This window comes from Callorhinus ursinus, unplaced genomic scaffold (assembly GCF_003265705.2).
Source record: "Callorhinus ursinus isolate GAN/ISIS: 27379988/994484 unplaced genomic scaffold, GSC_fseal_2.0 scaffold9, whole genome shotgun sequence".
Classification (NCBI taxonomy): domain Eukaryota; kingdom Metazoa; phylum Chordata; class Mammalia; order Carnivora; family Otariidae; genus Callorhinus; species Callorhinus ursinus.
The window spans coordinates 36408002-36420110 of record NW_027397071.1 but is presented as its reverse complement, the minus strand read 5'-3'; the positions used below and the strand labels follow the sequence as shown (position 1 = coordinate 36420110).

The window sequence follows — 12109 nt, the reverse complement described above, 5'->3', positions numbered from 1 at the left end:
CTTTCTTTCTTTCTTTCTTTCTTTCTTTCTTTCTTTCTTTCTTTCTTCTTTCTTTCTTTTTCTTTCTTTCTTTCCTGGAGACTGGGATTTGAAATTAGCTTTTTAAACATTGTACCTTCCTGAAATATTTCCATTATGGATAATGTAAAGCATGTGTAATTCTCATTTTCACCACTTCTATGAAGTGGTCTTTCTGTAAGAAAGATGTAATATTGGGGCATCTGGGTGGCTCAGTTGGTTAAGCATCTGCCTTTGGCTTGGGTCATGATCCCGGGGTCTTGGGATTGAGCCCTGCATTGGGCTCCTTGCTCAGCAGGAAGCCTGCTTCTTCCTCTCCCATTCCCCTGCTTGTGTTCCCTCTCTTGCTGCCAAATAAATAAATAAAAAATATTAAAAAAAGAGAAAGATATAATATTACACTCATAGTGGAGAGGAGGTATGGAAGGGTACTACTAATTAACCTGGGTGAAGAGTGGCTAGAGGGAGGACAGTTTTGGGTTGGAGGTTAGTGGTAGTCACATTTGAAGTATGAATATGTCTTAAAGAACTCAGCAAAGACTCTCTAAATATTATCTTATGTTTCTATAACAGTTGAGCCCCAATAAACCAATTATGCCCAATCATCCTACCTTCATCAGCTCTCCATCACTGAAGGACAGGATTCACTGTGTGGCTTATGTCTTAGATATCAACTCTATTAATGATCTCTCCTCTAAGATGGTGGCAAAGTTCAAACAAGTTCAAAAAGAAGTCTTGAGCTGTGGTGAGTCTCATTGTCCTTATCAAAAAACTTTCATTTTGAAATAATTACAGATTCACAGGAAGTTGCAAAAAGAGTTCAGAGAGGTCCTATGGACACTTCACCCAATTTCCTGAGTCCCACATTGGTTGGTGGCAATAGGAGACAGAGATCATTCACATATTTTGTTGTCACATGTGATTTTCAAGTGGCTTGATATGATAGTCACCTCCCCACATTATGTGACCTGACAAGGAAGATCAAAACCAGAAAATTGACACTGTTATAATGTGTGCACATAGCTCTGTATTGTTTTATCACGTGTAGATTTCAAAGTAGTGAGTGGGTCTGCCTCACTCACTAGGAGCTTTTCAGTCTGTTGCTTTCTCAGCAATTGGGTTTGTGTGGGAGCCCTTTAGGATTGGGATCTCTGTTCTTTATAGTTCTATGATTCTCCTGCTCTTAATCCCCATCGATTTTCAAAACCAGACATTTTGGGGCTTGTCTTTTTGGTGCCAGCCCCCAGGGTTGGGGTGCCTGATGTTGGGCACAATCTCTTCATTCCTTGAGAAAGAGTTCATATTTTTTTAAATCCCACCTGATTGTGGGGTCACTGCATCTGGAGTGGGGTCCTGGGTAAGCCAGTGTCTCTGCCTCTCATACCCTTCTGGATGTACTGCTTTTGTTTTGCTTGTCGAGGTGCTATTCATCTAGTTGTCAGGTCCTTTTCAGAGGAAAATTATTCCATACGTCGTTGTAAATTTGTTGTGTCTGTAGGCGGAGGTGGGTTCACAGTTTTCCTATGCTGCCATCTTCAATTCCCCCTGCATGGGAATTTTAAAATTACTTTGCCTATTTCTACAAAAAAATTTGATTGGATATTGATAGTAATTACATTAAACACATATATAAATTTTGGGAGAATTGACATCTTTACTCTGTTGAGTTCTTCTAATCCATGAACATAATATGTCTATCCATTCATTTAGATCTTCGATTTCTTTCAACAGTGTTCCACAGTTTTTAATATTCAAGTCCATACATAATTTACTAGATTTATACCTAAGTGTTTAATTTTTTAAAATGGTATCATATTTGAAATTTTGGTTTCCAAATGCTTATTGCTGGTACATCAATTTACAATAGAATTTTGTATGTAGATCTTGTTTCTTGTGATCTTGCTGAACTCATTTATTAGTTCTAGGAAAGTTTTTTCTTTTATTCCTTGGGATTTTCATGCCATTTTAAATAGGGATAATTTACTCCTTTTTAATCTGCATGCCTTTTATTTCCTTTTCCTGTCATATTGTTCTGGCTAGAAGTTCCAGTACTATGTTGAATAATAGTGATGAGAGCACATACCCTTGTGGTGTTTCTGATCTTAGGGGGAAAGTATTCAGTGTTTCACCATTACAAAGATAGCTGTAGGTTATTTTTTACAGTTGTTCTTTGTCAGTTTGAGGAAGTTCTTTATTCGTAGTTGTCTGAGAGTTTTTGTTTCCTTATCATGAATGGGTATTGGATTTTATCAAATAGTTTTTTCCCACAGTTTGATATAATCATGAAATTGATCTTTGCTTTCTTAATATGGAAGATTACATTGATTTTTTGTTTGTTTGTTTTTTGGATTACATTGATTTTTTTAATCTTGAGCCAGCCTTGTCTCTTTAGAATAAAACCCATGTAATCATGATATATAATCCTTTTCACATATTATGGAATCTTATTGATAATAGTTTATTAAAATATTCTTATCTATATTTATGAGGGATATTGGGCTGTAGTGTAGGTCTTTTTTTTTTTTTTTTCTCCTGGTGTTGTCAGGTTTTGGTGTCAGGGTAACACTGGCTTCATAAAATGAGTTGGGAAGAGTTTCTCTTCCATTTTCCTGAAGGGATTGTGAAGAATTGGTGTTAATTTCTCTTAAAATCTGTGGTAGAGTTTTTCAATGAAATCATCTAGAGTGGTGATTTATTTTTCAGGTTTTTTTTTTCTTTTTTTTTAAAGATTTTATTTATTTATTTGACAGAGAGAAATACAGCGAGAGTGGGAACACAAGCAGGTGGAGCGGGAGAGGGAGAAGCAGGCTTCCCCCAGAGCAGGGAGCCCGATGCGGGGCTCGATCCCAGGACCCTGGGACCATGACCTGAGCCGAAGGCAGACGCCCAATGACTGAACCACCCAGGTGCCCCTTTTTCAGGGTTTTTAATACCAAAAATTTAATTTTAAAATAGTTAGCAAGCTATTAAAATAACCTGTTTCATATTAGGTGAGTTGGGATAGTTTGTAATTTTTAGTTCAGTCTATTCCATCTAAGTTGTCAAATTTATGTGTGTAGAATTGTTCATAGCATTTCCTTATTATTTTTTTCTGTCTGTGGGGTCTGTAGGGATATCCCTTGTGTCCTTCATCATATTGGTGATTTATGTCTTTTGTTTCTCTTTTTCACTATTTCTAAAGGTTTGTCAATTTTATTAGTCTTTTCAAGGAGCCATGTTTTTGTTTCATTGATACTTTAAATAGTTTTCCTGTTTTCAGTTTGTTCATTGATTTCTGCTTTTTAGGATTTCTTTCATCTTCTTGATTTGGATATAATTTGCCTTCTTTTTTCTAGGTTTTTGAGGGGAGGGACTTAGATTGTTGATTTTGGACTTTTCCTCTTTTCTATTATAAGCATTGAGTGCTACATATTTTTCTGTAAACACTTCTTTAGTTATGTACACAAATTTTGGTATGTTGTATCTTTATTATCTTCCAGTTTAATGTATTTTTTATTTCCCTTGAAACTTCCTTTATGACTCATGAATTATTTAGAATGTATTGTTTAGTTTTTAAGTGCTTGGAGTTTTTCTTGTTACCATTCTGTTATTGACTTACAGTTTGATCCATTATGGTCAAAGGACACACTCTGATTTAAATTCTTTAAATTGTTTTTGAAGTTAAATTATGGCTTAGTCGGTATTATATTTTGGTAAATGTTCCAGGGGTACTTGAAAATTATGTGTATGTTCTACAAATGTTGATTATTTAGGTTTTCTTGGTTTTTGGTATGGCAAGTGATTCTTGATTATACCTTTAATATTTTGGGTATTATACTATGAGACCCTGGATCTTATTTATTTATTTTTCTTTTTAAAAAATGATTTTATTTATTTGAGAGAGAGAGCACAAGTGGGGGGAGGGAGAGGGACAAGCAGACTCCACTTCAAGTGCAGAGACCAATTCAGGGCTCCATCTGAAGACCCTGAGACTGTGACCCAAGCCAAAATCAAGAGTTGGGTGCTCAACTGACTGAGCCACCCAGGTGCCCCTGGATCTTATTTAAATCTTGTGTTTTAGCAGACCTCTTATTACACTCTGCTTGTGGAAGTAAAAGTGCAGGTTCCCCATTAGGCCTTGGTTGACACCTCTGGGGGAAAGCGAACTTTGTTATTGCTCCCCATATGATCTTCACTGATACCAAAGGAGTCTAGGAGTCTCCTTAAAGCTGGGGGAATGGTGATTATAGTTTCACTTTCTCAGTTGGCCTCCTTGGACCCTGGTAAGGAGGGAGGGGCACCCTATTGCTGATGGTGGGGGTGGATATCCAGGATCCCCAAGGAACTTCCACTGATACCATCAACAGGGACATAGCACAGTACAGGTATAAAAGTCCTGGCTCCCTACCCATTCTTCTTCTATGATACCGTCCTGGCGGAGTGTGGAGGATAGAGAAGGGAAGAGACTTCTGTGGATGGGACTGAGGCTCTTTCATGGTGTTTGGCTGGGATAGTGTGGCTCTTGTGTGAAAGTTTTCTATCTTGCTAGGTTGCTCTTTTTCTCATGCTTGGCAAGAGACAACAGACTTCCTGCCGTCTCCTTCCTTCCCTTCCCTCCCCCCTTCCCTTTCCTCTCCCTTCCCCTTTTGTTCCTTTCTTTCCTTTTCCTTTCACCAGCTCCAGTTGGTTTTCCCTAGTGGTGCACTTCTCCAGCAGCCAATATAGGATTTATGGAGTTAAAAGAAAACCTAGAGACCTCACCACCATATTGTGATTGTAATAATGAACTAGCAAAATGAGAAATTAAGAAAATAGTCTTTTACATCAAAAAGAATAAAATATCTAGGAATAAATTGAACCAAGGAGGTGAAAGACATACATACTGAAAACTATAAGACATTAATGCAAGAAATTGAAGAAGACACAAATAAATAGAAAGATATTCTGTACTTAGGGATTGGAAGAATTCCTATTAAGGTGCATATACTCTCCAAAGCAATGTACAGATTCAATGCTGTCTTTATCAAAATTCCAATGGCATTTTTTACAGAAATAGAATGAACAATCTTAAAATTTGTATGGAACCACAAAAGACCCCAGATAGCCAAAGCAATCTTGAGAAAGAAGAACAAAGCTGGAAGCATCATGCGCCCTGATTTCAAAGTCTATTACAAAGTCATAGTGATTTTTAAAGTATGGTATTAACATAAAAATGGATACATAGATCGAGAGAACAGAATAGAGAGCCCCGAAATAAATCCACATTTTGGTCAGTTAATTTATGGCAAAGGGCCCAATAATATATACAGTGGGGAAAGACAATCTCTTCAATAAATGATGTTGGGAAAACTGGACAGCCACATGCAAAAGAATAAAACTCAACCGCTATCTTACACCATACACAAAAATTAACTCAAAATAGATTAAAGTCTTGAATGTTAGACCTGGAATCATAAAACTCCTAAAAGAAAACATAGGTGATAAGCTCCTTGCTGTAGGTCTTGGAGATGATTTATTGAATCTGACATCGAAAGTAAAAGCAACAAAAGCAAAAATAAACAAATGGAACTGCAGCAACCTAAAAAGCTTCTGCACAGCAAAGGCAACCATCAACAAAATAGAAAGGCAGCCTACTGACTGGAAGAAAATATTTGCAAATCATATAACTGATCAGAGATTGATATAGAAAATATATAAAGGGGCACCTGGATGGCTCAGTCAGTTAAGCGTCCAACTCTTGATTTTGGCTCAGGTCATCACCTCAGGGTCCTGGGATAGAGCTTCAAGTTGGTCTCTGTGCTCAGCGGGGAGTTTACTTGAGGATTCTCTCTCCCACTCTTTCTCTGCCCCTCTCCCACACCTTGCTCTCCCTCCTTATAATAAATAAATTAATCCTTAAAAAATAAAATATATAAGAATTCATACCAATCAAAAACAAAACAAAACAAAACATAAAAACAATCTAATTAAAAATGGGCAGAAAATGAGTAAACAGCTTTCCAAAGAAGACATACCAGAAGGCCATCAGGTACCTGAAAAGATGCTCAACATTATTAATCATCAAGGAAATGCTAAATAAAACCACAATGAGTTATCATATCATAACTGCTAGAATGGCTGTTATAAAAAAGACAAGAAATAACAAGTATTGGTGAGGTTGTGGTAAAAAGGGAATGCTTGTACACCATTAGTGGGTATGTAAATTGGTGTAGTCATTATGGAAAATAGCACAGAGGTTCCTTAAAAAATTAAAAATAGAATTACCATACAATCCAGCAATTCTACTTCTGGGTATTTATTCATGGCCACACCCCATGAAATGAAAACACTAACTCAAAAAAATATATGCACTCCCCCACCATGTTCATTGCAGCACTATTTACAATGGCCAAGATATAAAAACAACCTAACTGTCCATCAATGGATGAATGGATAAAGAAGATGGAGTGTACACACACACACACACACACACACACACACACACACACACACACAAGAATATTATTCAGTCATAAAAAAGAATGAAATCTTGCCATTTGCAACAACACTGGTGGACCTCAAGGGCATTATGCTATGTGTAGTAAGTCAGACAGAGAAAGATGAACACTGTATGATCTCTCCTATATGTGAAACATTTAAAAGAAAAAAACAACAAGCTCATAGATACAGAGAACAGATCAATGGTTGCCAGAGGTGGGGGTTTGGGGGTGGGAGAAATAGGTGATGGATGAAGGTGGCCAAAAGGTAAAAAGACATTTAAAAAAGAGAATTGTTGGTCATTTATACTCTAGAGCCTTTTGTTTAGTATATCAGTAGAAATACCACTTGATACAGAAAAGCTGTGCAGCTTAATGTACAGAGGATTGTCTTATTGACTAAGTAAATCTAGAATTTTTAATAGTCATAATTTGATCTTGAGAAAGTTAACTTAAGTGCACTGGACTTTAGTCTCCTATATATTGGGAATAAGTTCTGAATCTAAATATTGTAATAAACATTAGATGTACTCAGTGTAAGTATAAGCATATACAGATCTACTTCAATTTACAATGGGCTTATTGTAACTTGAAAATGTGTTTAATACACCTAACCTACCAACACTGTAGCTTGGCATAGCCTATCTTAAACATGCTGGGAACACATACATTAGCCTGTAGCTGGAAAAGTCATGTAACGCAAAGCCTATTTTATAATAAAGTGTTGAGTATCTCATGTAATTTATTGAATGCTATAGTAAAAATGAGAAAGAGAATGGTTGTATGGCACAGACTGGTTGTAACTTTATGTTGCTTACCCTGTGGTCACACGGCTGACAGAAATAACCATACTTCATATCTCTAGCCCCAGAAAAGATCAAAATTCAAAATTTGGAAGTATGGTTTATACCAAATTCATAATGCTTTTGCACTATTGTGAGGTCAAAAAATCTTACATTGAACCATGCGAAGTCAGGGACTGTCTGTATAAGCATGTAACAGCTCTGAAATTATGCTGGGTTTGGGATAAGACTGACTTACAAAGTGCTAAGGTTTGGGAAATGATGTTTTTCAAGGACATCTGGCCACACCCCATGCTGGGTGGCAAGGCTTTGTTCATCCAACTGGGCTGATTTAGAGCCTCTAAGAAGACCTTGCATTAATTCTGAAAGAGAAGAATTCCATTTTAGCAGAAGTTGAAAAGAAATTATATGTGTCGATTGAGAACTGCCTTCTATACAAACCAGGTTTTATTTAATTGGCCAACCTTGCTAGTTAATCTTCTGGGACTTGGATGAAAGGAAGATGATAAAAGCAACCATTTAATAATAGGGATCACAAACACAAGAGATATGTAAAGGGAAAATACTAAAAGCTCTGGTAAAGAAGTCTCTCAGGGGTATCCTTGAATGGCATTTGGAAATCTCAGTTTTATATTTTTTTCTGGGGAAGCATTTGTTAGTAAAGCAGAACTTTGATTCGGTTAGAAGCCAACTGGGAGAGGACAAGGGGTCCTTAGTAGAACTGTGAAATCAGTGTGCTTTGCTTTTACAAATACTCACACATAACCTTCCTCAATTTCTGGGGTTCTTTTTCAGTCCTTAGTGTCCAGCAACCACTTTCCCCCTGATCACTTTAAAACACACTATTTGGAATAGTAGATGATTGCAATGCAGTATGAATTTAGTTGCATTTAGAAATGATCTCTCATGCTGGAAGAAAAAGATCATTTCTCCTATTAGCAGAACTTCAGGTTCTATATTGACATTTACTAGGGTTATTTCATTCTCTAGGAGAGCTGCTTTCACTCATACTTAATTACTGTGTTGAAACATTGCTGTTTATGATACAAAAGAACTGATTTATCTCTTTGATATAGGTACAGCATGTGTCCTCTTGCTTCCTAAAGCGACTAATTGCAGTGAATTTCTTCAGGACAACTTTTTAAACATGGATAAACCTATGACTTCCCAAAGCCAGGTAAAGAATATATTTCTAACTAGGCATTATTTGTAATAGTGTTATAGTATGTGTGTGTGCATGTGTGTGTGCGTGTGTGCACGCTCATACTACATATTCACAGGTAAAGAAGACATGGATCAATTGCTTGGTTAATTCAAGTTTATGTCCCACTTTAAAACAATAATTATTTACATTATAATTATATTCAGAAGAGAACTACTTATCAAGCTATTGCCTTTTCAGTTTCTTTCTTGAATTAGATTTGAATTCAGTCAATTTTCAGATATGAGTTATGCTTATTAATTTTTCCACAGATAATGCATATCAGCAAAATGCTAAATGATCCTATTTATAATACCTTTGTGGTTGAAAATTATACATCAGAGTGGGAGCTGGACCCTTTAAAGGACACTCAGATCCTCTTTGTGCTGAGGCAGATGTTACGGGTAGCAGAGGACTTCTTTGAGGACTTGCCTTGAGGAAACAGGTGATCTGGCCCCCTTATGCCCCTCTCATAAAGCATGGTGCTTTGTGAAAATCGCAGAGTTCTACCTCACTGGATGGCTGATGCCCATCAGCTTGCTCTAGACCTGACAGCCATGTTAGGATATGTGCTTTGTTTCTATTCTTTTTTATTTTGTTTTCAGACAAAATTGTAGGAATGTTCCAGCTCTCCATGTTCCATCAGTTGCCTTGGTTCTGATACTTGGTCCAATCCTGGATTGGCAGGCCCCAATGAGAGTCGGTCTCCGCTGACAGCCTCCTTATGACTTCTGCTTTCATTCATGTTTTGCCTTTGGTCCCTGAGAGCATCTAACTGATGGTTTCTTCTAGGATCAGTCATACCTCAAGCTCAAAGGTCAACCTTGAGCAGTGGTGGGCCAAGATATGCCCTACCACAAACTACCATTTGAGATTTTAATTTCTGTGACATTTTTCTCAACCTTCCCAGCAAAATTGACTATCCTCTCACTTATTTGTCTTTAGCACTTTATTTAGAACTCTATGTGAGTACTAATACTTTGAATAACAATTTAAAAATGGTTACATGGATATCCACTTCCCTAGATTGTGAGTTCTTTAAGAAGCAGAGTTTGGATTTTACATACCTTTGTATTCACAGAACTTAGCACAGTGCCTAATAGCGAGCAAGCATGCCTGCCATTATGCATCCCTCCCAACTTTCCCAGACTGATAACATGTACTGAAAATTTTTCTCCTTATAGAAGGGAAGACTGGAAGAGAATGAAATGCTGGAGAGAAGAAATGAACATAGAGGAGGGAGAATGTTTCACTTGTCTCTGGATGAAGATATGAATTTAAACTAATTAAAAAGAACAAATATTTCTTAAGGACTTATGTGTTATTTCTGTGAAAAAACAAACTTTCTTCCCTTAATGAACCCATACCTGATTTTCATTAATTGAATTCCAAACCATCCTAGCCATGTCTCCCAAGTAGAGTGATCAAATGAGGTTACAAGTGCAAGTCAATAAGAAGGTTATTTTATACAAGTGCCCCCAAATGATTTTAAAATCCTCTGGGTAGCTGTAAAGTTAGGACCATTAATAAAGAAAAAAGGAATTTCAGAAGATAGGTTTTAGATTTTTCCCCCTAAAACCTTAACTCTCTTCTCCCAGTTTCTTAGTATTTTTCAAGTGAATATGTTTAGTTCAATAGTTATCCATATTAAAGCCATCTAATATACTTTTAGTCAGAATTATTGTCTTCTTTGGCAAGCCCTGGGTATGATGAGGGCAAGAATTACTTAGGGATAGTTTTGGAAAAAGACCTATTTTCTAAAGCAAAGCTACAGGTAAAGCTGTGCTCCAGTGAATGTTCAGGAGTCATGATTCAGTGGAAGAGATGGCTGGGGTCTTTAAAAGAAGGAATAGAATGGTCACAGATACTGAAGAGTAGAGCCAGAAGTAGATATTGGAAACGAAAGTAGAGTTCCTGCCAGGATGATTATGAAATAGATGTAGGGAGCAACAAGTCCAAAAAGTAAGATGGGTTTGTCTCCATGTAATCCACGATAAAAACAAGCCACAACCATTGTTGATTAGAAGACTGAAGGTGATTGAAGACCCACTACTGTGCTTCACCACCTCTAAGGCCATAACTCATCCATCTCCAGGTGGAGTCAGCAAAAATCTGGGCAGAGTAAGGTTTTGATAGATGCCAAATTAGATTCAAGGTGGAACTTCTTTACTCTGTTTGAAGGGGTAGTGTAGAATACCCTCATGCAGGAGATGGAGACCTTGAAAGGAAGAGGAGTAATGGAGAGATCAAGAGAGATAAACAATGAGGGACTGTCCAGGTGAATCAATATCATTTGAGAGTATAAATATTGAGGCTAAGTTTCCCTTTTTGTATTACAAATGACAGTGTTAGGTAAAGGATGTCACAATTCCTAATTCTCTAATGCTGTACTACTTTGGGAATGATTAAACATTTTAATGGAATTAAATGTATATTTGGGGGTTAGGCTAGAAAGGATTGGTGAGGGGTGCCTCAAAAAGGGAGAGACGTCTCTTTTATCTGGGAAAGGACCTTTCCTGACTTTGAGGATTCTGCTGATCTTTCTTTACCATCCTAACAGTAGGACTTACCACTTTGCCACACTTTAGAGGCCATCCAGGATTTTTGAAAGTTTACATAATTTAAATTTGAGCTAGAAGTACAGTACAGCCAAAGTCATTATTTTTTACCATAACAGTGCTAAGGGACATAGTGGATAAAGCATAAATGTAGTGGGAGGTAGAATATCACCTAAAGTGAGAGGGATGTTGTAGACACTTTAAGCATCAATACTAGAGACTGTGTGGTGGGTGGGTGGGTGGGGTGGGTTGTGGCATTAAAAAGTGACTGTTTTGAATTTAAGTGGGTCTATTGACAGAGGAATGGATAAAGAAAATTTGGTATATACATTTACACACACACACACACACACACAGACACACACACTGGAATATTATTCAGCCATAAAAAGGAAATTCTGCTATTTGAGACAACATGGATGGACCTTGGGGGCATTATGCTAAGGGAAATAAGTCAGAGAAAGACAAATACTGCATGATCTCACTTATATGTGAAATCTTAGAAAGCCAAACTCATAGAAACAGAGTAGAATGATGGTTGCCAGGGCTGAGGGGTGCAGGGAATGGGGTGATGTTGGTTGAAGGGTACAAATATCCAGTTATAAGATGAAAATGTCCTGGGAATTTAATGTACAACATGGTGACTGTAGTTAACAATGCAGTATTATATATTTGATAGTTTCTAGGAGAGTAGATCCTAAATGTTCTCACTGCATGTACAAAAAAGGTAATTATTTGAGGTAATGGATGTGTTAACTAACCTTATGGTGTAACCATTTTGCAATATATACATGTGTCAAATCATTGCATCGAATACCTTAAATTTACACAATTTTATATACCAATTATATCTTTTTGTTTGTTTTTTTTTTCTGGGGATTTTTATTTATTTATTTGGTATTAAAATCCACTGGTTCTTGAGTAACACATGAAGTCTGAAAACAATCAACTTTCTTCAGTCTTATTTATTTTTATTTTTATTTTAATTAATTTTTTTGGTAGTTTCAAGTTTTCATTTAAATTCCAGTTAGTTAACATATAGTGTACAATGAGTTTCAGGAGTAGGATTTAGTG

General features: G+C 36.8%; 1 protein-coding gene across 1 annotated transcript in view; it reads left to right on the top strand.

Moving 5' to 3' along the window:
- Positions 1–9790, top strand: part of IFI44L (interferon induced protein 44 like) — a 16196-nt gene extending 6406 nt beyond the window's left edge. The window contains 4 exon segments of the mRNA XM_025872023.2: positions 592–763; positions 8353–8453; positions 8750–8922; positions 9662–9790. Of these exon segments, the coding sequence (XP_025727808.2) occupies positions 592–763; positions 8353–8453; positions 8750–8914 (438 nt within the window). The 3' untranslated portion in view covers positions 8915–8922; positions 9662–9790.
- Positions 9791–12109: the final 2319 nt, after the last annotated feature.